This window comes from Panulirus ornatus, chromosome 66, assembly GCF_036320965.1.
Source record: "Panulirus ornatus isolate Po-2019 chromosome 66, ASM3632096v1, whole genome shotgun sequence".
Classification (NCBI taxonomy): domain Eukaryota; kingdom Metazoa; phylum Arthropoda; class Malacostraca; order Decapoda; family Palinuridae; genus Panulirus; species Panulirus ornatus.
Genome location: NC_092289.1, coordinates 12,473,278 through 12,498,403, shown reverse-complemented (window position 1 = coordinate 12,498,403; position 25,126 = coordinate 12,473,278). Strand labels below are relative to the sequence as shown.

General features: G+C 39.6%; 2 protein-coding genes across 15 annotated transcripts in view; one reads left to right on the top strand and one right to left on the bottom strand.

Annotated features, from left to right (window-relative positions):
- LOC139746891 (E3 ubiquitin-protein ligase rfwd3.L-like) overlaps positions 1-2,173 on the top strand; it is a 62,592-nt gene extending 60,419 nt beyond the window's left edge. For all 12 annotated transcript variants that reach the window (XM_071658554.1, XM_071658558.1, XM_071658548.1 and 9 more), the window contains one exon: positions 239-2,173. In XM_071658554.1, the coding sequence (XP_071514655.1) occupies positions 239-1,746 (1,508 nt within the window). In that variant the 3' untranslated portion in view covers positions 1,747-2,173. The remainder of the gene's footprint in view (positions 1-238) is intronic.
- A 4,249-nt stretch (positions 2,174-6,422) lies between these two features.
- ND-ACP (NADH dehydrogenase (ubiquinone) acyl carrier protein) lies at positions 6,423-16,147 on the bottom strand. 3 transcript variants are annotated; one of them, XM_071658656.1, is made up of 5 exons: positions 15,926-16,147; positions 12,705-12,815; positions 12,453-12,563; positions 12,149-12,236; positions 6,423-6,860 (listed from the first exon to the last, which is right to left on the bottom strand). In XM_071658656.1, exons 1-5 carry the CDS (start codon positions 16,082-16,084, stop codon positions 6,769-6,771), a joined length of 561 nt encoding a protein of 186 aa, XP_071514757.1. In that variant the 5' UTR covers positions 16,085-16,147; the 3' UTR covers positions 6,423-6,768. The 3 variants fall into 3 exon arrangements, with proteins under 3 accessions (XP_071514757.1, XP_071514759.1, XP_071514760.1); XM_071658658.1 differs by having other exon boundaries at positions 12,705-12,812; positions 15,926-16,146; XM_071658659.1 differs by lacking the exon at positions 12,705-12,815 and having other exon boundaries at positions 15,926-16,145.
- Positions 16,148-25,126: the final 8,979 nt, after the last annotated feature.

The following is a 25,126-nucleotide window of genomic DNA, read 5'->3' as shown; positions in this document are numbered from 1 at the left end:
TAACTGTGTATAACAGTTCATGGTGTATCATCAAATGTAGGACCAGATGTATATACGTATTGAAGGTGGTTGTTGTTAGATGTCGCATTATAAATACACACTTAACTTTCCAAGGGGATTGTTATATACTATAGTATTATGTATGCATTTTTAATAAACCTCTGTGTGAAGAGGCTCTTATTTACTGTAGAACTGAGTGATATTGTGCGTTTTTGAATAATGTTTGTTGTAATTGCAGCTCCAACTCAAGAATCACCTTCACCTAGTTCAGATGATGAGGGTCAAATCTGTTCAATATGTCTTGAACCTTGGGGAAATTCAGGAGAACACCGTTTATCCTCTCTCAAATGTGGACATTTATTTGGATTTGCATGTATTGAGAAATGGCTAAAAGGCCAAAAAGGAAAGTGTCCTCAGTGCAATGCCAAAGCTACAAAGAAAGATATTAGAGTGTTGTATGCTAAATCTCTGAAAGTGCTGGATACATCAGAGAGAGATAGAGTTTTCAATGAATTAGAAAAGGAAAGAGAAGCAAGAAGAAGATTAGAGCTTGAACATGCACAAACTAAACTGAAGTATGAGCTTAAGACACAGTTAGTGATGAAGCTCCAAGAAGAATTAAATTTTTTGAGGACTGCCACACCTACTATTAGTGGTTCACAAGGAATAAATTTGTCACAAAGTGCTGGAAGTAGTTCTCAGAGAAAGTTTAAGCTAATAATGCACTCTGGTGTGGATGTAATTAAGGACAGTGGGTGTAGAGTTATGGCATACAATGAATGGCTCTGTATGATGGTGATATCCATGCCAAGTCAGGTAGCAATGTTTCCTGGATATGGTGTTAAGAAATTAAATATGTTGGACTTGAAGTTTGAGAGGTATGTACCCATTCATCAAAAGCAGATCAGGGACTTGTGTTTTAATCCAGCCAAAAATGACCTGCTGCTTTCAGTGGGAATGGATAAGATGGTAAAATTAACAAATATATGCAGTAATTCTCCAGTAGGATCATTCACAGCTGAAGCTCTTTTATGGAGTTGTTGCTGGAATGCTGATGAAGCTAATCAGTTTTTTGTTGGTACGGCAACAGGCAGTGTGATTCAGTATGACACACGCAAAACAACAGGCCCTCTTAGAACAATAAAAGGAAGTGGGTGTGGTGGGCCTGTGGTATCCATGTGTTATGTCCCATTTCATGCTCAGGCTGACTTTAGCAATGGAGGTTTGATTGTAGCAAGACTAAAGTCATGCTCCTTTATTGAGGTGAATGAAGACAGAGTGCAGGAACATCCATTGCCACTTGAGGGTCCATTTACGTCAGTATCTTTTGAGAAATCCACTCGGCATATTTTAGTTTCGTGCCGCCCCAGTCAAAAGCATCCTCATGCAAGACATTTAGTGTGTGAACTTCAGAAGGTTAACATTAGCAGTGATTCTGCAGCACTAAATAATGTTATCACAGTAAATACAATCCACACCTTTCGAGGTGGGACTACACAGAAGGTGCTTTCCCGATCGTGTATTTTTGTTAATCCATTCCAGGAGGGGAATGTTTTGGTATGTGCCTGTGATGAGTCCACCCAGAGTACATGTGTATGGGACTTGTCATCTACATCTTGTGTACAGCAGCTCAAGTGTTCAGATACCATACTAGACATATTTCCAGTGAAAAGTAACCAAAATGATTACTTGGCTTTGTTAACTGATAAAACTTTAAAATTATATAAATGGGTTGATGTTTTATAATATGCCAAGAGTTTCATGTATAAATAAAGCTTTTTGTTGTTGAGCATTAGTTGTATCTCTTAGAATATCTTTTGAAAATATGTGGTGTAGATATGCATGCAATATTTTCCTTTAAAAGTAATGGGTGTAAATATGTACAAAAACAGTTTTATAAGTTTTTCTACTTGTTGAAAAAAATTAGTAATTTTGCTTTGATGTAGAACATATATACAGTACTGAAGAGGTTATCATAATTACTTAACAAAAGAGGCAGAACAATATACAACTGTTAATGATACAGCTCTTCTCTATTGCTTGAATATTGTAAATATATATAGCAGAGAATTTCTAAAATGTTTAAGGTAGCAAGGTAGTAAGATATTCTGTAAGCTAGTGACAGTTATTTACTTTTATATTAAAATCTAATTTGAATAAAGTTAATGAAAAATTATATCTTTAGAAACCTGTGCACACATTTTTACTGCTTAAAAAATGTAAATGTTTTGATTGCAAGGGCCAAGCAAGGCATTTTAATCATTACAATAAGCACATGGATGTTTATTCTGAAAAGGGGAAGACCCTGAAGTAAGATAATTTTAACTTTAGGGAGATCACGTCATGATAACGGGAGATGCGTGTATCATGAAGTCAGTATACAGCATATATCTGTACAGGGAAGCAGAATGTTAACAAAACAGAGTGCAATCTTTTCAAAAATTTCTTGCTTCAAAAAAAATCCATCTTGTCTTGTCCCTGCCACCAAGTGTACTGCAGCCTTGGGGTTTCAGGAACCCAAGGGTAACAGTAAATAAATGAATAAATAAATAGATAGGGAGGCCAAAACAACCCATAGACACAATACAGTGAATCAAAATAGCACATACCAAGAATTTGAGGCTAGAACAGATATGTCATTCACAGAGGCCAATTCTTACTCCAATAAGCTCAAAAATGTCTAGAAACCTTTACCAAGATACTAAACCAGTATGTACTTCAATTTCTTTTGCAATCTCTCGTTAAGAATCCACACTGTGAAGGTGTTCAAACATGATCAGCAGCTTATATCAAGATGTGCCATTTGCTTCTACTTTGCCATATGGGTGTGAGTAAAGTTTGATTTAGAACACACCTGTGACTTTCTTTGGCAAGGTAGCACATAGGTACTGGTGTCCAGGCAGAGAACGCTACAGTCTTTCTCTGTTACTTATTTCCTTCTTTGTGAAGTAAAGTATATTATATTTTTTTTACCAAGGATGTTAGGCATGTGTACGAATAAGAAGAGAGAAGAGCGATTGGTTCCCAGTGAAGGTCAGTTTGCGGCAGGGGTGTGTGATGTCCCCATGGATGGGGTGGTTAGGGAGGTTAATGCGAGTTTTGGATTGAGGGCGAGTATGCAGTCTGTTGGGGATGAGAGGGATTGGAGAGTCAGTTGTTGTTCTCCGATGATACAGCTCTGGTGGCTGATTCAAGTGAGAAGCAACAGAAGTTGGTGACTGCATTTGGGAAAGTGTGTGAAAGGAGAAAGTTGAGATAAAGGTTATTAGGTTTAGTAGGGTTGAGGGACAAGTAAATTAGGATGTAAGTTTGAATGGAGAGAAATTGGAGGAAGTGAAGTGGTTTAGATATCAAGTCACAGTGTGTGTGTGTGTGTGTGTGTGGGGGGGGGGGGGGATGTGAAAGTTCTGGAAGCGATGAAAAATGTGTGGAAGGAGAGAACATTATCTCGAAGAGCAAAAATGGGTATGTTTGAAGGAACAGTAGTTCCAACAATATTATATGGTTGTGAGGCATAGGCTATAAATAGGATTGTATGGAGAATGGTGGATGTGTTAGAAATGAAATGTTTGAGGGCAGTATGTGGTTGTGATTAAGGGTAAGAGAGAGGTGTGGAAATAAAAAGTGTGGTTGAGAGAGCAGAAGAGGGGTATTGAAATAGTTTAGACATAGAGAGAATGAGTGAGGAAAGACTGACAAAGAGGATGTGTCAGAGGTAAAGGGAACAAGAAGCAGGAGACCAAATTAGAGGTGGAAGGATGGAATGAAAAAGATTTTGATCAATTGGAGTCTGTACATATAGGAGGGCGATAGGCGTGCAAGGAATAGAATGAATTGGAATGATGTGGTGTACCATGGTTGACATGCTGTCAGTGAACTGAACTAGGGCATTTGAAATGTCTTGGGTAAAAAAAGAAAGGTCTGTGGGGCCTGGAAGCAGATAGGGAGCTGTGGTTTTCGGGCATCATTACATGACAGCTAGAGACTGAGTGTGAACGAATGGGGCCTCTGTTGTCTTTTCCTAGCGCTACCTCGCACACATGAGGGGGGAGGGGGATGTTATTCCATGTGTGGCAAGGTGGCGATGGGAATAAATAAAGGCAGACAGTATGAATTACATACATGCGTATATATGTATATGTCTTGTGTGTGTATATATATGTGAACATTGAGATGTATAGGTATGTATATTTGTGTGTGTGGACGTGTATGTATATACGTGTATGGGGGTGGGTTGGGCCATTTCTTTCATCTGTTTCCTTGCGCTACCTCGCAAACACAGGAGACAGCGACAAAGCAAAATAAATAAATATAAATAAATATGTGTATGTGCTTGTATGGGCATTCTTCATCTGTTTCCTGATGCTATCTCACCAATGCAGGAAACGGCAATCAAGTATATTAACTATACATAAAAAAATTCATGTTTGTTTGCTCTTCTGTAAAGTGAGGAAGCACCAAGAACAGATGATTGAACATCTAAGAAAAATCATCTCGAGCTCCATGGGAGGATTTTGCAATCTACAACAAGCAGGAGGTTGCATGAGTAGTTCTATCTTCCCTATCCCCTATCCTCCAAGGACCATGTATACACGTTGAAAGACAACAGAAACAATAAAAAGCTTTTAAATAAATGTAAGATGATAAAAGAATAAAAGCTGAAAAAATTATGCAGACTGGAAATGATATGCAGCTATAAATAAATGTCTATATATCCATCTGTTTCTTGGACACCCAATCCCTCAGGGAACTCCCACCAAGGGGGTGGCCACAGCAAAAGTCTCCACATCCTTGCCCATACACGCTTCCCTTGCATACACCATTCCATGCATTCTTCCACCATTTCTCTCCCTCCAATACTCTTCCACTCTATTTCTCCATGTTCCAGGTGGTCTTCGTCATGCCAACCCCTTTAATCATACTATTATATGATTGTAAACTCCCCAATGCCAACTCCTTTATTGTACTATCATATGATTGTAAACTCCCAATCTTGCATTCTTTCCACATACCCAAACCAACTAAAATTATTACGTTCACTTACTCCACAATCCATTTCTCTTGGCATTCCCTACCATACCAAACCTGTTATATACACCCTCATTTCTTTCTCCCATTCCATCATCATAATACATGCTCCTCTCAAATGGCTCTTTTCCAGTCTGAATTTTTGACCTCTGTGACTCATTCCTTGTCTATGTTATGGGTGCATAGGTCAGGGAAGGGAGGATTATACTGTCCCTTCATCCTTTCTTCATTTGCACACTTGCATATTAACCTTTCATTATTTCGTCAAGGTACCCAACGACTTCTATCTTGTACTGCTCTCTCCCCATATCATCAAACTTACCTAAGATTGCAACCAAACACGTGTCACCTCTTCCAATCTTTCTCTCCCATAAGTTGAGTATACTTTCTCTTTTCTCTTTTGGGCTTTGGAAAATATACCCTTCCACTCCATTTCCTTTCAAATACAATTACTTTACTTTTATTTACCTTCAATCACCTAAGCTTACATGCATCAAAAAATGCACAACCTTCTGTAACTCCTCTTCACTCTCGGCAAACAACACAGTGTCGACCACAATCAGGCTTGTCACTAGCCACTATACCTCACCACAACACTACCACCTTTGCAACCCCTTTCACTAGTTTTGCTTTCATCTCTTATCACTCTATCTATGTGTATGTTATAAAGCTTTGATGAGACTGTACAATGAATCAGGAGACCCACAGCATTGAACTCTGGTGCACATTAAAGAAAATACACTCATTGCACCAACCCAGCCCACACTCAAGATTTCCTGATCCATTCCAGTTTAATTTCTTCATACTCAAGAAATAAAAATCAACCACAAACCAACTATACTCATAAAATTGCCAGAAAAACCTTCACACAACCCATCTAGAAACATATGCTTAATGTGCTTGGCAATCGGCTCTTAACAATTGACCTAGGTTTCCCATCCAAACCACTTAATAACCAACACCAATCAATAGTAGAAAGATAAAGATTACCCCTGCCTTACACTTCGGCCACCCATATTCACAGATTCCCCACCTTCTCCAAGAAAAAGATGCATGATGAAATGGCCAAAGAATCATCAAGCGGCTGCTCTTCCAACCCAATCAAAAGCGGCACCCTACCAGAAATAAATCCACATGATCCAGTGCTCTTCAGGCATGTATGAGTTCCTCTTTCTCATCAGCTTTCAAGAGGTCACTCATCTATCCCGCATTTACAAATAGATTCAACACATAACAAGATCCCTTATGCTTATGACGAAACTTCCACAACTCTTTCAACCGTTTTCTGCTCATTCCCACAAAAACACACACATCTGGTTCCAGCCAGGGGAATGCAGAAGCCCCATAGAAGACGAACCTGGAGCAAGAAGGTATGGGTTAATAATATACCAATATAACACTAAATCTTTATTTAGTATCTGTACACATACAATATTAATTACAGGTATTCAATAAAAATCTGGTCATGTGTGAAGGAATACGAATAAATCAAATTCCTATGACAGCCAAAATAAAGTGACATGAACCAATATTGAATGATGGTTTATTTCAATTCTAGTGGACATTTCCCTCAAAATCAAAATTATTTACAGCTTCGTACACATCGCACCAGAACACAGTAGCACTGCACTGTGATAGCCAGAGTCTGTAAGGTCACGGTCAATGCAGTTAACACAAGCAAGTTTTCCATGTATGAGTGCTGGCCTCTTTCAAAAAAATGTCCAGCTTTGTATGGGGATCTTAATCATAAATATCTTCTTTATCAGCTACATATCGAATGATGTCTGCCGGTCGTAAAAGCTTCTCTGCATCAGCATCTGGGATTTCAAAACCTGTGAAAAAGTAAAATGCATAACTGCAATACTCTTCTCTCTGAAAGTTTACTAAGACATGCATAACCAATACTCATTAACATACGACCAATTTTTTACTGAATGTAAAATAAATGATAAAACATGTGCAATGTCAACTCACTTGACACTAAGGCCTCACATCCACACATTTTAGCAAATTGTGCCGAAACTAATACAAAACTTCCTCAGATAATCTGAATGACAAAAGATGACGCAAACTTAACCGACTTTTTTTTTCGTTATATGAATACCTTTGAAACTAAGGTTAAATATGTTTTTTAAATGTCCTGAAAAACATGAATTTTGAAGGTTGAAAGAGAAAACCAAGCTAGACATTTGAGGATTGATGACCTATGTTATACCCCACATTTCTTAGCAATTTATTCATATTTAAGGGAGGAAATTTGGTCAAGAAATCTTCCCCAGGAGAGCAACTCCCCTTATACCTTTGAATCATATGGTAAAATGGTATACACAACCTATGAAGTTGTTTTCCAAGACTGCATCTCCAATGTGAGCCTTCGAGGAAAAATCCTAACTCTGCTCCTTATAATTATACTTTAAAATCTAGTACAATAATGTAAAGGATGTGGAAAGGGAGCTGTGGTTTCGGTGCATTATTACATGCCTTTGTTGTCTTTTCCTAGTGTTACCTTGCACACATAAGGGGGGAGGGGGTTGTTATTTCATGTGTGGCGCGGTGGCGATGGGAATGAATAAAGGCAGACAGTATGAATTATGTACATGTGTATATATGTATATGTCTGTGTGTGTATATATATATGTATATGATGAGATGTATAGATATGTATATGTTGAGATGTATAGATATGTATATTTGCATGTGTGGACGTGTATACATGTGTATGTGGGTGGGTTGGGCCATTCTTTCGTGTGTTTCCTTGCGCTACCTCGCTGACGTGGGAGACAGCGACAAAACAAAATAAATAAATGAATAAACAAGGGGACAGGAGCGGGGGGCTGGAAACTCTCCCCTCCTCGTATTTTAACTTTTTAAAAGAGGAAACAGAAGGAGTCACACAGGGAGTATGTTTGAGGAAAGGAACCTGGATGTTTTGGTTCTGAGTGAAACAAAGCTCAAGGGTAAAGGGGAAGAGTGGTTTGGGAATGTCTTGGGAGTAAAGTTGGGGTTAGTGAGAGGACAAGAGCAAGGGAAGGAGTAGCACTACTCCTGAAACAGGAGTGGTGGGAGTATGTGACAGAGTGTAAGAAAGTAAACTCTAGATTGATAAGGGTAAAACTGAAAGTGGATGGAGAGAAATGGGTGATTATTGGTGCATATGCATCTGGGCATGACAAGAAAGATCATGAGAGGCAAGTGTTTTGGGAACAGCCGAGTGTGTTAGTAGTTTTGATGCACAAGACCGGGTTATAGTGATGGGCGATTTGAATGCAAAGGTGAGTAATGTGGCAGCTGAGGGAATAATTGGTGTAAATGGAAATGGTGAAGAGCTTGTTGATTTATGTGCTGAAAAAGGACTGGTGATTGGGAATACCTGGTTTAAAAAGAGAGATATACATAAGTATACGTATATAAGTAGGAGAGATGACCAGAGAGCGTTATTGGATTACGTGTTAATTGATAGCCACACGAAAGAGAGACTTTCGGATGTTAATGTACTGAGAGGTGCAACTGGAGGGACGTCTAATCATTATCTTGTGGAGGCGAAGGTGGAGATTTGTAGAGGTTTTCAGAAAAGAAGGGAGAATGTTGGGGCAAAGAGAGTGGTGAGAGTAAGTGAGCTTGGGAAGGAGACTTGTGTGAGGAAGTACCAGGAGAGACTGAGTACAGAATGGAAAAACAGTGAGAACTAAGGACATAAGGGGAGTGGGGAAGGAATGGGATGTATTTCGGGAAGCAGAGATGGCTTGCGCAAAAGATGCTTGTGGCATGAGAAGCGTGGAAGGTGGGCAGATTAGAAAGGGTAGTGAGTGGTGGGATGAAGAAGTAAGATTATTAGTGAAAGAGAAGAGAGGCATTTGGACGATTTTTTGCAGGGAAATAATGCAAATGAATGGGAGATGTATAAAAGAAAGAGGCACGAAGAAGGCATATGAGAGTTGGGGGTGAGAGTATCATTAAATTTTAGGGAAAATAAAAAGATGTTTTGGAAGGAGGTAAATAAAGTGCGTAAGACAAGGGAGCAAATGGGAACTTCAGTGACGGGGGCAAATGGGGAGGTGATAACAAGTAGTGGTGATGTGAGGAGATGGAGTGAGTATTTTGAAGGTTTGTTGAATGTGTTTGATGATAGAGTGGTAGATATAGGGTGTTTTGGTTGAGGTGGTGTGCAAAGTGAGTGGGTTAGGGAAAATGATTTGGTAAACAGAGAAGAGGTAGGAAAAGCTTTGCAGAAGATGAAAGCCAGCAAGGCAGTGGGTTTGGATGGTACTGCATTAGAATTTATCAAAAAAGAGGGTGACTGTACTGTTGACTGGTTGGCGAGGATATTTAATGGATGTATGTCTCATGGTGAGGTGCCTGAGGATTGGCAGAATGCTTGCATAGTGCCATTGTACAAAGGCAAAGGGGATAAAAGTGAGTGCTCAAATTACAGAGGTATAAGTTTGTTGAGTATTCCTGAGAAATTATATGGGAAGGTACTACTGAGAGGGTGAAGGCATGTACAGAGCATCAGATTGGGGAAGAGCAGTGTGGTTTCAGAAGTGGTAGAAGATGTGTGGATCAGATGTTTACTTTGAAGAATGTGTGTAAGAAATACTCAGAAAAGCAAATGGAAAGCATTTATGGATTTGGAGAAGGCATATGATAAAGTTGATAGAGATGCTCTGTGGAAGGTATTAAGAATATATGGTGTGGGAGGCAAGTTGTTAGAAGCAGTGAGATGTTTTTATCGAGGATGTAAGGCCTGTGTACGTGTAGGAAGAGAGGAAAGTGATTGGTTCTCAGTGAATGTAGGTTTGCGGCAGGCATGTGCGATGTCTCCATGGTTGTTTAATTTGTTAATGGATGGGGTTGTTAGGGAGGTGAATGCAAGTTTTGGAAAGAGGGGCAAGTATGCAGTCTGTTGTGGATGAAAGAGCTTGGGAAGCGAGTCAGTTGTTTGCGAATGATGCAGCACTGGTGGTTGATTTGTGTGAGAAGCTGCAGAAGCTGGTAACTGAGTTTGGTAAAGTGTGTGAAAGAAGAAAGCTGAGAGTAAAAGTGAATAAGAGCGAGGTTATTGGGTACAGTAGGGTTGAGGGACAAGTCAATTGGGAGGAACTGGAGGAAGTGAAGTGTTTTAGATATCTGGGAGTGGATTTGGCAGCGGATGGAACCATGGAAGCAGAAGTGAATCATAGGGTGGGGGAGGGGGCGAAAGTTCTGGGAGCATTGAAGAATGTGTGGAAGTCGAGAACATTATCTCGGAAAGCAAAAATGGGTATGTTAGAAGGAATAGTGGTTCCAACAATGTTGTATGGTTGCGAGGCATGGGCTATGGATAGAGTTGTGCGGAGGAGGGTGGATGTGCTGGAAATGAGATGTTTGAGGACAATATGTGGTGTGAGATGGTTTGATCGAGTAAGTAATGAAAGGGTAAGAGAGATGGGTGGTAATGAAAAGAGTGTGGTTGAGAGAACAGAAGAGGGTGTTCTGAAATGGTTTGGTCACATGGAGAGAATGAGTGAGGAAAGATTGACAAAGAGCATATGTGTGTTAGAGGTGGAGAGAACGAGAAGTGGGAGACCAAATTGGAGGTGGAAAGATGGAGTGAAAAAGATTTTGAGTGATAGGGGCCTGAACATGCAGGAGGGTGAAAGGCGTGCAAGGAATAGAGTGAATTGGAATGATGTGATATACCGGGGTCGACGTGCTGTCAATGGATTGAACCAGGGCATGTGAAGCGTCTGGGGTAAACCATGGAAAGTTCTGTGGGGCCTGAAAAGGCAGCTGTAGTTTCAGTGCATTATTACATGACAGCTAGAGACTGAGTGTGAACAAATGTGGCCTTTGTTGTCTTTTCCTAGCGCTACCTTGCACACATTTGGGGGAAGGGGGTTGTTATTTCATGTGTGGCGGGGTGGCGACGGGAATGAATAGAGGCAGACAGTATGAATTATGTACATGTGTATATTTGTATATGTCTGTGTGTATATATATATGTATACGTTGAGATGCATAGGTATGTACATTTGCATGTGTGGATGTGTATGTATATACATGTGTATGTGGGTGGGTTGGGCCATTAATTTCGTCTTTTTCCTTGCACTACCTCGCTAGCATGGGAGACAGCGACAAAGCAAAATAAATAAACAATAATAAATAAGAATATAGGATTTCCATTGCACGATCAATGTCTCTCTAAACTGCCCTCTACAACACAGAGATTGTATTCTTTCTGCCCTATCCCAAGGGATGAACAGAGCAAAATAAAAAATATTAAGGAAAATGAAATGAGAAAAATTTTGATAAAGGATAAATGAAAATGACAACTACAGATAAGGAAGGTCAGTTCATGTATTGCACAAAAATCACAACTTACTAAGGAATCTGCCAAATGTAAACGTAAATGATATCCAAGAGAATGAAATAAAAATAGAACAAACTGGCTTAGAAACCACTTTCATACATGCAAAGGGGGATCCAAAACAATGTATAGTTATATAGTAACACCCATAAAATGTATAAAAACTAAGGTAGAAGTAAATAAGAGTAAATTATTAGATCTTATCTGTTTGTGTACGCATGGAACTATAAATGCAGGGTTAAAAATATTTCCGATACCCCCCTTCACACCAGGGTATAAAAGCACCATGGACTTGGAAGTAGAAATGGACAGATTATGTGATAAATGAGCAAGACTGTTTTGATGTACTGAAATCAGAAGTATTTCATGTCTATCAGACATAACAATCCAAGAAAAATATTGTTCTTTAATTACAAATGCTTACAAGCTCTGACTGGTTAAGGAGAATAATATACAGAACAGATTTTCTAGGGAACATTTGTTTTTCAACACTTGTTAATAATATCTTTCAGTATGCTACCTAATCTTTGAAGTGAAATAAATCCTTTGAATCATTCTGTGAAACATTAACAGCATGTCAATGCTGGATTCCCATATTTGTGCTACAATATTAAGAAAAACCTGAAGATGCTTGGCATAGTAGTGGCACTGTTTTTTGCACACTGACAGCATTAATGAAAGCCATATCATTTAAGACATTTACTATTAATGATAAAGCTCTGAAATACATTTTCAGATATATATCAGGAAACAATCAATCTGTAAGGTACGCACCAAACTCATCCTCCATAGCCATGATGACCTCAACATGGTCAAGGGAATCGAGGCCAAGGTCTTGTAGGAAGTGAGACTCGATAGTCAGCTGTTAAAAATGGAAAGAAAAAGGCATCTAACTTACATCTGAGGTCTTGCTAATATATGTACCAACTGAGAGTAGATAGATTTTATGGTAATTATCCAAGTATCTTCATGTTGCAAAAAAACAGTGCAATCTAATTTTTTTTATACTATTACACAGAAGCCAAGGAAACTATGAGGAAGTATATGTTACTAAAAGTTTTTAAAAAATAATAGATACCTTATCAGGGTTAATCTTATCGTAGAGCCTGAGGACTAGCAAGACTCTCTGCTGGATCAAGTCGAGTGTCAGAGGTTCCTTGGCACTGTAGTTACGAACACTTCCTGCTATCTGTAAATACAAAAACAATCTACTTTATAAGCAATAACTAATTGTCAAGAATAGCAATACGAGTGAGAAAAAAAGTAAAGATGTCATAGTTGTGAAGCTTAAAGCTGGAGGAAAACTTTTATTCAATTATCTAAGAGTTACCTCAATGTGTCCTGAGGGGATGTACAACTTGCAGATGTTCATAACTCGCTCTGACACTTCCGCTCGTGTTAGTCTTTTACTATACCATCTTGGACTTTGTCTTCTTACCTGCTTTTTAACAAATGAAACTTAGTGAAAAAAAAAAAAAAAATTCTGCCTGACTAGCTATACCAATCAGCTAGGTCTCAAGTTCGGTTAGATAAAGTATAAACACAAATAAATCAAATAATAAATTGTTTCAGTGTAAAAGATACAAGTCATTGAGATGGTTGGAAGCTGTGTGTATGTGCAATTACTCATTTGTGCAGACAGGGTAGCAGCAATACGTAGATTATGAACATTAGACAGAAGCATTAGGTTGAAGTAGTAGGCTGGAACATTAGATAGTGGGAACATTTGGTAAGAGCCCCTGCAATGCATTAGAGTTACCCTCTGCCAGTGGCCTGCTAAGGGTGAGGCACTTAAGGACCCCTTGAGGGAACAGGCATCAGAGATAAATATAAGCAGACAACATACAGGGAAGATGTTTTACACACATGGGGCCACATAAATGTAGCTTTTCTACCACACAATTTCAGGGATGCTTTATTGCTTTCTACATCCATCATTTATTCACTTAACTCATTCCATTTATTGTTCTATACTTCTTTTTCTTTCTTTCATACTATTTGCCATTTCCTGCATCAGCGAAGTAGCGTTTAGAACAGAGGACTGGGACTCTGAGGAAACATCCTCATCCGGCCCCCTTCTCTGTTCCTTCCTTTGGAAAATTAAAAAAAAAAACGAGAGGGGAGGATTTCCAGCCCCCTGCTCCCTTCCCTTTCAGTCGCCTTCTACGACACGCAGGAAATACTTGGGAAGTATTCTTTCTCCTCTATACTATTCTATATTTTTTCACAACTTTACTTCTGATTCAACTTATGGACCAATATCTGCAAACAAACTATGGCAACGTCCACATTATTTTACCACTTTACTCCTATTCTGTGTTTTGTTATGCACAGAAACTAGCATTGGATACCAAGTGACTTTGTTCTGGAAGGTTTCTGTAGTGTTTACAGCATACAATTAGTGAGGCAAAGCATGAGTAGAAGCATTATATTTCATCAATATCAGCTTAACTTTGGGGATCAAAAACATGAAAAAAACTGAAAACATTGCCATTGTGTAATATCAGAAGCAACCTCTTCGGGAGCCAAGAATTTCCTAAACCTCCAACATTCTTGTAAAAATACTGTATACTAGATATCCATGACAGTAAAATGCCAATTGTTGATGCCCTTAAAGACAAAACTGAACAGCTGTTCAAGCTGCCATTTAGCCTCTCCATGCAGCCACTTTACATGGTCCCCAAGGGAATGACATTAATGTTAGGATAAAAAGTCTGTATGAGCTCCATCCACATTCCTTTTAGCTTTGAATATTATATAATTCTGTTTGGCAATGCTGATGAAGTGTTAAATACAATAACAGCTGAGGAGTATGAATCTAAGTATCATGTTTCATCAAACAGGGATATAACAATCTATCTGGAAAAATATAGGGTTGGTTAATGCAACAGTATGTAATATATTAAAAAAGAAGCTAAAAAGCCAATGAAAACTTCCCTTAACCTCACAAGGAGTCAAGATTCATCTTAATGTCAAATATCATTGTCAACATATACAAGTCATGCATATGATCCAAGTACTGCTCATATGGGGCTAAAGCATTCAGAGACAGACGACAGAGCAAGTGGCCACATAATCCCAGCAGTATCCATATTTCACGCTGGTACATTTCTAAAACCATTTTGGCTACTAGGAGAAGTTTTAATAAGTTTGGTTGATTCTTTATGTCCTTTACTTATCTTTATATCAACTAACCCCCACAAGTTTTCCTGACATACATGACCCTCACCACTATCATTTATATTTGCTATGCTCCACTATAATGCTCAAGTTCATGAACTAAAGACTAAAATAGCATTGTAGAACAAAATCGACAACACCCAAAACTAATAATTATGCAGATTTAATGTAGAATTAACCACTGTTAGTATATTTCTAAAACTTATCACAAATGTTATGGGAAGTAATGAGGGTTTTATTTTTTCAGTTGATTTTGCACATCTGTTTAACCTACTTCTACGTTAGGCCTATATTTTTTCTTTTAATAATCTTTACCACAATTACCTTACTTAATAAAGAGGAATACAATATAATGTTCCAGTTTATGCTCTGTGACTCTCCTTGCATTATCTGAACATTACAAATATGCAGCTGAATAATGGCACTCAATATCCACAACTAGTTTCACCGTCTACCAGCTCTGATAAATCAACTAAATACAGGAATGACTGAATCATTAGCACTTTACCATCCAATGCCCTGATAGCAATACATCAGCGGAATACCCACAATCTTTAGTTTAACCCCGGACTTTCCTCGTCTTCCAACTGCCTGGCATGTGGGTAAATGGAAAATAATGGTATGACCTGCGGAAACAATATGACAGTGAACACATGGTGATTAGCCAATAAAATGAACAAGCCCTGTCATGACCAAAGAGCTGTGGGGATAAGTGTTTATCAGTGACTTATTTCACCTATATACTGGCATCAATGGTCAAAGAAAACTCCGAAATTTCCTGTAAATAAAAACATTGTGCCTACCTGAAGATTGAAAGATGCATATAATTTTCAAATGGGCAAAAATAATCAATTTTCACCGAGTCCAGTTAAAGCGTTGGAAAGATTGTACTGTTGCCAATCTGAAGTGCAGGGAAAATGGTGGGTTACGATAATCAATTGATCAACCTTCCCTAAAACCAAACCAAAGGGGATACTGCTCCAAGCTCTACCCTCTTTCTCCTGAACTTACGAGTGGACAATAGCTCGAATCCAATAATACACTGGCACAAGGTTAAATAAAATGTATCGGCATGATAATGTTTAGTCTACCAACGTGAAAATTTGCCGAATCTGTTAGCGAACTAAACACTAAAAACATTTTTCGCCATGGTCCGCTTGGGGCTATGCACTTGAATGATTCACTAGCTTGGACTCATAGTACAATGACTAATATATTTACTAAACAAAAATCTGAAGGGTTTCAGTACCCAGCAAATCGATAAAATCAAGAATACTATAAATATAGAAGAGTTTTTGGAAAATCAGCTGATCTGGTCTGCTGTAAACACAAGCCAAGTGCCGGCGAGACCCTGCTAGAACAACTACATACCTTGGCAGCTGCTGGCAGAAGAGTTGTGTGGCTATCTCTAAGCTCCCTCGTCTTCATAGTGTGCAGGCAACCTACTGTACTTGCTCGAGAAATCCCAGCACGAAATAAAGACGGCTTAATTAGAGCAGCAAAGCGAGAAGATCGCATTATCGAAGCCATTTTCGTGAACTCTTGCGTGCTGTGCTCCACTCGGGACACGACCTACCAGGCAGGGAAAGAGAACGGGAATAGGTAAAGCTACGCTATAATGCCTACATGGCAGCTGCCTCGGTTCATACACACGTACAGACATAAGCCTAAGGCTGAAATATACGTTAGCCTCATTTAGATTTCCTTTCCTCTCGTACCACAGATAGAGTAAAGTGTGGAACACATATCATAATGATATGCTCTCTGTATGTCTATTGTTGTGGCACATGTTTACAGCAGACGAATCTTCCTACGGATTTCTTTTTCCCGGTATATCCTTTTGATTACTTCCCCAATGCTTTAAAAATTACAGCAAAGTGCAGTAAGAAATGATCAATTGATAGCCAAATATATGTAATATATTGCTATCTCATTAAATAGGTAAAGGAAAAGGTATGTGGGAAAGGAGGCAAATCATTCCTTTGTAAAGGCTGTCAAGAAAACGTCACCTTGCGTGTGACCCCTAATTTTGACGAGTACTGCATTCAGAAGAAATATAAGAAATGCAAACGCGATGTAGCGTTCCGAACAGATGACTGAGCCTTAGAAAATGAAAGATCTTCATTTGGCCCTTTCTTCTATTCCTTCTTTTGGAAAGTAAGTACATTACAGGAAGAATCTCAGCCGTCCGTCTTTCTTCCCTATCCCCAGGGATATATATATATATATATATATATATATATATATATATATATATATATATATATATATATATATATATATATATATATATATATATATCACGACGGGGTAATCGCACTTCAGCAGTTCAATTCAATTAGCTCATTGAAACTTAACATTTAACTAAATTATCTGAACCCCTACTGAAGTGCAATTAATCCTTCATATATGTATGTATGTATATATACATACATACATATATATATATATATATATATATATATATATATATATATATATATATATATATATATATATATATATATATATATATTGTACTTGGTTGAATGGCTAATTCTTCTTGTAAGAGGAAAAAAGTGACCGTCGCACCTAAGGTAGTGCTAAAGTCGCAGTAATGCAACTAATGCATAAATATGCTTCAATTCTCGATGACTTTACGACCACCCCTCGTCCTCTCACTGAACACAGGGGATTTCGATTAATTTGCCAGCTCTATACAGGCAAGATACGTGACCTAAATGGCACACATCCTCGACCCTAACTGAGAATGTCTCTAAACAAATCAACTCCAATTCTTGCTCTTCAATATATGTCTTCATATAGTAAATTAGGCTTTCCCCGTCTTGTAAGCATGCATGGGCACAACCCATTATCTAAGAAGAGAGACATTTCTAAACTTTTCAATTATCAGCTTGCTGCTCTCACTTCTGCTGTCAGCTGAGTCCTTAGATTTCATTTTGTCGTACACACAGAACCCCATTCCCTGCTTTCTCAATCACCAGTGTGGCTTTTGCAGTTCGAGTCCATGGTGACCTCTCCTATGCAACTCACTTGTGGTCCTCTCTCTGGGATTTTGGCAAAACTTTTGTCGTGGCCCTGGACGAGGTGTGGCACAAGTGTTTGCTTACTAAACTTTCTCTCTTTGGCTTTCCCGCTTTCCTCTGCTCTCTAATGCATAGCTTCCACTCTTGCTGGTCCAATGAAGCTTTTGTTGATGGAGAGTGACTTCTCCCCTTTATCCTCTCAAACAATGGTGTCCCTTAGCCTACGATTTCTTTTCCCCGACTTTCACAGACTTCTAATTCTAATTCAAACTGATGATTCCACTTTACACACTCCATCGCATTTTCCCTCCCTTCTTCATTTGTTAGCTTTCTCGTACTGGACACATTTCCTCTCTTAGTTCGGATCTATGCAGCATCTCGGAATGGGAAGCCATAATCTGTTTGAATTCAGTTATGGTAAGACGCCATTTCGAAATCCGAATATATCATATGTCGAATATTAGAGAAAATTGCAAAAAGAATGAAGTGGTAATCAGGGTATGAATGAATGGCACTTAACATCGTTTCTCGAGGAAACGCGAAAGGAAATATAAACTAGTCTCCCATAACAATGAGTAAAAGTTCATGTTCTCCTCAACAGATGGCAGTAGCTGGCTGGACAGGTATGGTGAGTTCTCATACCAGCAGCCTCCCTCAAGTTCACCTCTTTTACACAACTCTTCGTATTGGCATTTTGAAAAAAGTTTAAGTCGAAGGAAATCTTAGTTCAACAGCAATGAAAAAAAAAGTTCTTCGTATTTGCACTTGATTCAGTAGTCATGTTGACCACAGTTAACTTAGTAATCTTTCTTCCGGGTGATGGTATGCAATGTGTTACAGAGTACTTTGGTAAAAAAGGTGAAGACATGTATGACTCTACAAAGTGGCCTGTGCAATCCCCAGTACCCCTCTTCTGGGGCGTTTGCAGCTTCGAAGCTTCACTTCACGCAGGAGTAGGGAAATGATGGACTCCTTTGGAGCGAAAAATAACTTTCCGTCTGCTGATGATGATACAACCTCGCTGAAGCCGATCTTATCGTGATGAAATAACTTATGAGGCAGAGTCCGATAACACCTGCAGCATTCTTAGTGCTGCAGGAACCCCGTAAAGATAGAAGGGACTCATGGAATTGAGATGGAATTTATTAAAAAAGATGGTGACTGTGTTGTTGGTGAGGATATTCAATGTATGTATGGCTCATGGTGAAGTGCCTGGGGACTGGCGGAATGCATGTACAGTGCCATTGTACAAAGGCAAAGGGGATAAAGGTGAGTGTTCAAATTACAGAGGCATGAGTTTGTTGAGTATTCCTGGGAAATTATATAGGAGGGTATTGATCGAGAGGGTCAAGGCATGTACAGAGCATCAGATTGGGGGGGAGCAGTGTGGTTTCAAAAGTGGTAGAGGATGTGTGGATCAAGTGTTTGCTTTGAAGAATGTATGTGAGAAATACTTAGAAAAGCAAATGGATTTGTGTGGAGCATTTATGGATCTGGAACATGATTACGATAGAGTTGATAGAGATGCTTTGTGGAAGGTATTAAGAGTATATGGTGTGGGAGGTAAGTCGTTAGAAGCAGTGAAAAGTTTTTATCGAGGATGTAAGGCATGTGCATGAGTAGGAAGAGAGGAAAGTGAGTGGTTCCCAGTGAATGTCGGTTTGAGGCAGGGGTTTGTGATGTCTCCATGGCTGTTTAATTTGTTCATGGATGGGGTTGTTAGGGAGGTGAATGCAAGAGTTTTTGAGAGAGGCGCAAGCATGCAGTCTGTTGTGGATGAGAGGGCTTGGGAAGTGAGTCAGTTGTTCGCTGATGATACAGCGCTGGTGGCTGATTCGGGTGAGAAACTGCAAAAGTTGGTGACTGAGTTTGGTAAAGTGTGTGAAAGAAGAAAGTTAAGAGTAAATGTGAATAAGAAGTTTATTAGGTTCAGTAGGACTGTGGAACAATTCAATTGGGAGGTAAGTTTGAATGGAGAAAAAATGGAGGAAGTGAAGTGTTTTAGATATCTGGGAGTGAATTTGGCAGCGGATGGAACCATGGAAGCAGAAGTGAGTCACAGGGTGGGGGAGGGGGCATAGGTTCTGGGAGTGTTGAAGAATGTGTGGAAGGCGAGAACGTCATCTCAGAGCACAAAAATGGGTATGTTTGAAGGAATGGTAGTTGCAACAATGTTATATGGTCGTGAGGCATGGGCGATAGATAGGGTTGTGCGGAGGAGGGTGAATGTGTTGGAAATGAGATGTTTGAGGACACTATGTGGTGTGAGGTGGTTTGATCGAGTAAGTAATGAAAGGGTAAGAGAGATGTTTGGTAATAAAAAGATTGTGGATGAGAGAGCAGAAGAGGGTGTATTAGAATGGTTTGGGCACATGGAGAGAATGAGTGAGGAAAGATTGACAAAGAGGATATATGTGTCAGAGGTGGAGGGAACGAGAAGTGGGAGACCAAATTGGAGGTGGTAGGATGGAGTGAAACAGATTTTGAGCGATCGGGGCCTGAACATACAGGAGGGTGAAAGGTGTGCAAGGAATAGAGTGAATTGGAACGATGTGGTATACCGGGGTCGACGTGCTGTCAAAAACACCCTCTTCTGCTCTCTCAACCACGCTCTTTTTATTTCCACACATCTCTCTTACCCTTATATTACTTACTCGATCAAACCACCTTACACCATATATATATATATATATATATATATATATATATATATATATATATATAAATGAATAAATAAATATATATATATATATATATATATAAATAATATATATATATATATATATATATATATATATATATATATATATATATATATATATATATATATATGGGGCAGACAGTGTGAATTGTGTGCATGGGTATATATGTATGTGTCTGTGTATGTATATAAATGTGTACATTGAGATGTATAGGTATGTATATTTGCGTGTGTGGACGTGTGTGTGTATACATTGTGTATGGGGGTGGGTTGGGCCATTTCTTTCGTCTGTTTCCTTGCGCTACCTCGCAAACGCGGGAGACAGCGACAAAGCAAAATAAAAAAAAAATATATATATATATATATATATATATATATATATATATATATATATATATATATATATATATATATATATTACCATTAAGCGCCCGAAAAACGAGCCTAGGCTATCGAGGAGAGCAGATTAAGAACATTGTGCTGCGGGTCAATGTTCCCATGGCTGCCTGCAGTGTGGACTGCGTTCTTGTAATAGTGGCAAAGCGATCCCGCGCACGGCTCATACACAGTGATACACTTTGTGAAAGTTGAAGGCCTGGCAGGAGTTGTAGCAGCTGATTACCCTTGTCTTCACTTTTGCGCTTAGAAGCACAGATCCAGGCAGTGTTCGTAACCCAACACAGGGATTGCTTTTGTCTGACGTCAACCATAGATTCCAAGTCTGTATCTCTAAAATTTCTTTTCAAGCGTCCAAATGTCGCCTGTGATCTTGAAAACGTCCATCGGTATCATTAAGAAAGATAAGGGCTAAAACTACCAATTCTGACGTGGTAAATGAGCTAGTTAGCTCATATACGTTCTCTGTGGTTACCGAAAATCTACTTCCTTGTATCATTGCTGAACTTTCGTTATACATACATACATATATATATATATATATATATATATATATATATATATATATATATATATATATATATATATATATATATATATATATACATATATATATATATATATATATATATATATATATATATATGGGAGAGGGCAAGTATGCAGTCTGTTCTGGATGAGAGGGCTTGGGAAGTCAGTTATTGTTCGCTGATGATGCATCGCTGGTGGCTGATTCGGGTGAGAAACTGCATAAGTTGGTGACTGAGTTTGATGAAATGTGTGAAAAAAGAAAGTTAAGAGTAAATGTGAATAAGAGCAAGGTTATTAGGTGCAATAGGGTTGAGGGACAAGTTAACTTGGAGGTAAGTTTGAATGGAGAAAAATTGGAGGAAGTGAAGTGTTTTAAATATCTTGGAGTGGACTTGCAGCGGATGGAACCATAGAGGCGGAAGTGTCACAGGGTTGGGGAGGGAGCGAAGTTTCTGGGAGAGTTGAAGAATGTGTGGAAGGCGAGAACGTTATCTCGAAGAGCAAAAATGGGTGTGTTTAAAGGAATAGTGGTTCCAACAATGTTATATGGATGCGAAGCATGGGCTATAGATAGGGTTGTGCGGAGGAGGGTGAATGTGCTGGAAATGAAATGTTTAAGGACAATATGTGGTGTGAGGTGGTTTGATCGAGTAAGTAATGAATAGGTAAGAGAGATGCGTGGTAATGCAAAGGGTATGGTTGAGAGAGCAGAGGAGGGTGTTTTGAAATGGTTTGGACACATGGAGAGAATGAGTGAGGAAAGATTGACAAAGAGGATATATATGTGTCATAGGTGGAGGGAAGAAGGAGAAGTGGGAGACTTAATTGGAGGTGGAAGGATGGAGTGAAAAAGATTTTGAGCGATCGGGGCCTGAACATACAGGAAGGTGAAAGGCGTGCCAGGAATAGAGTGAACTGGAACGATGTGGTATACCGGGGTCGACGTGCTGTCAATTGATTAAACAAGGGCATGTGAAGCGTCTGGGGTAAACCATGGAAAGGTCTGTGGGGCCTGGATGTGGAAAGGGAGCTGTGGTTTCGGTGCATTATACATGACAGCTAGAAACTTAGTGTGAGCGAATGTGGCCTTTTTGTCTGTTCCTGATGCTGCCTCGTTGGAGGGGGGCGCGGAGGGGAGTGGGGGATGCTATAACGTGTGTGGCGTTGTGGCGACGGAATGGATAAATGCAGCAAGTATGGATATGTACATGTATATATTTATATGTGTATGTCTGTGCATGCATATGTATGTATACATTGAAATGTATAGGTATGTATATGTACGTGTGTGGACGTGTATGTATATACATGTGTATGTGGGTGGGTTGGGCCATTTTTTCGTTTGTTTCCTTGCGCTACGTCGCTAACGCGGGAGACGGCGGTTAAGTATAATAAATGAATAAATAAATATATGGGACCGTAAACATAACATGGGTGGAGTGAGGATAAGATAAGTGTGACCTTCATGATTAGATAAACGACCCTTACTTTAATAATTACGAAACTATACTTTTTCCTATCCACTGACGTGGACTTTATTGCTAGTTGTTCTATTATAATAATATTTACTCTCCAAACGGATCATCTGATGATAAGAATGACTAAAATGTCAATATAATATCTTAACTAATTCGTTTTTTTTTTTTTTTTTTTGCAGGAGATTGAACGTGCATGTGTAACTAACAGTATTTGCATAGCAGTAGTGACCTGTATCGTGAAGTCCCAGAGTTGTACACTCAATGGACTAACAGCGTCTTCGCTCAGTGGACAACCAAATCTATGGAAACTTCCGTTCCTCCTCCTTTTATCCTTTTCCTCACCGTCAACTTTGCTTCTTGGGCCATACAGCTACGAGAGTGTGTAAGGCCTTCGAATTATTCACGACTGGGAGAAGGTGTTCAAGATTTTTCGGTTCATGGTTATGACTTGGAAGGAGAAGGATGTGGAAGTGTACGGCACGGTCGGCTTTGGGTTCAACTGGGACGTGAACTCGATTGCTGGTGATAGATAACACGGTTCTGGTGGCAGACTTGATGGAGAAACTCTGCAAAATCCTGTGTCTGAGTTTCAGATACCGTGTGAAAGGAGAACGGAGAAGGCGAAGGGAACCATGTAGGGTGAGTGACATAAGGTAGGAGAGAGACGTTAGTGTCTGTCAGGTATAGTAGTCCCAACGGTGGTGTATGGATGTAATTCTTGAGCCCTGAATGCAGAAGAAAAAAAGACGGTGGGTAAGTTGGAAATGAAATGACTAAGGACAAAAAAAGGTGTATGTAGAGTTGATCGAATAAGAAATGTGAGGGTATGGGAGAGGTATGGCAGTAAGAGGAGTATGGTTCAGACAACAGATGCGTTTATGCTGAAATAGTTTGGATATTTGGAGAGCGTTAGTGAAGAGAGAATGACTAAAAGGCTATACGTATCAGAAGTGTTACTTTCTTTTCTTTTAAACTATTCGCCATTTCCCGCGTTAGCGAGGTAGCGTTAAGAACAGAGGACTGGGCCTTTTTTGGAATATCCTCACCTGACCCCCTCTGTTCCTTCTTTTGGAAAATTAAAAAAAAAAAAGAGAGTGTCTTACTAGGGCCTGAAATTGCAGGAGGGTGTTAGGCGTGCAAGGGTTAGAGCGCATTGGGGCGGCGTGCTATCAATGGGTTGACCCAGGGGAAGCAGAGTGGTTTGTGTGGTACTGCTGAAGATATGTGGTTCTGGTTATGGCGAATTACACATGGCAACTAGAAAGTGGATGTGAGCAAATTAGGCCGTTCTTCGTCTGTTCCTTGTAAGAGTTTTGGAGAGAGGGGCGAGTATGCAGTCTGTTGTGGATGAGAGGGCTTGGGAAGTATCAGTTGTTGTTCGCTGATGATACAGCTCTGGTGGGAGATTCGGGTGAGAAACTGCACAGATTGGTGACTGAATTTGGTAGTGAAGGGAGAAAGTTGAGAGTAATTGAGAATAAGAGAAGGTTATTAGGTTCAGTAGGGTGGAGGGACAGGTTCTTTGGGAGGTAAGTTTGAATGGAGAAAGATTGGAGGAAGTTAAGTGTTTTAGATATCTGGGAGTGGATTTAGCAGCGGATGGAACCACGGAAGCGGCAGTGAGTCACAGGATGGGGGAGGAGGCGATGGTTCTGGGAGGGATGAAGAATGTGCGGAAGGAGAAAGCGTTATCTCGAGAGAGCAAAAACGGGTATGCTTGAAGTTCCAACAATGTTATATGGTTGTGATGCATTGGCTATAGATAGGGTTGTACGGAGGAGGGTGAATGTGTTGGAAATGAAATGTTTGAGGTGGTTCGATCAGGCAAGAAATGAAAGGGTAAGAGAGATTTGTGTTGATAAAGAGTGTGGTTGAGAGAGCAGAAGAGGGTGTATTAAAATGGTTTGGACATAAGGAGAGAATGAGTGAGGAAAGATTGAGAAAGAGGATATATGTGTAAGAGGTGGAGGGAAGAAGGAGAAGCGGGAGACCAAATTGGAGGTGGAAGGATGGAATGAAAAAGATTTTGATCGATCGGGGCCTGAACATACAGGAGGGTGAAAGGTGTGCAAGGAATAGTGATTTGAAATGATGTGGTACACCGGGGTCGACGTGCTGTCAATGGACTGAACCAGGGTATGTGAGGTGTCTGGGATATACCATGGAAAGGCACACATGTTCCTGGCAGAAAAAATTGGCGTGATAGGGACCGCGCCAGTATTTTTCGCCCGTTTGTACCATACCCCAAAACATGACTGTGAAATGGCGAAAAATACTGAGGCAGCTCATGGACGTTGGTGGGGATGGGGGAACGTCTGGGATGGCAACAGTTGGTGTTCAGTCTACCTGGAGCTATTTGGTGAGTGATTTCTTTTTTTCTGCTGTTCTCCTGACAATCGTTTTATTTTTTCTTTTTTTACCCTGCCCACGTGTGCTTTAT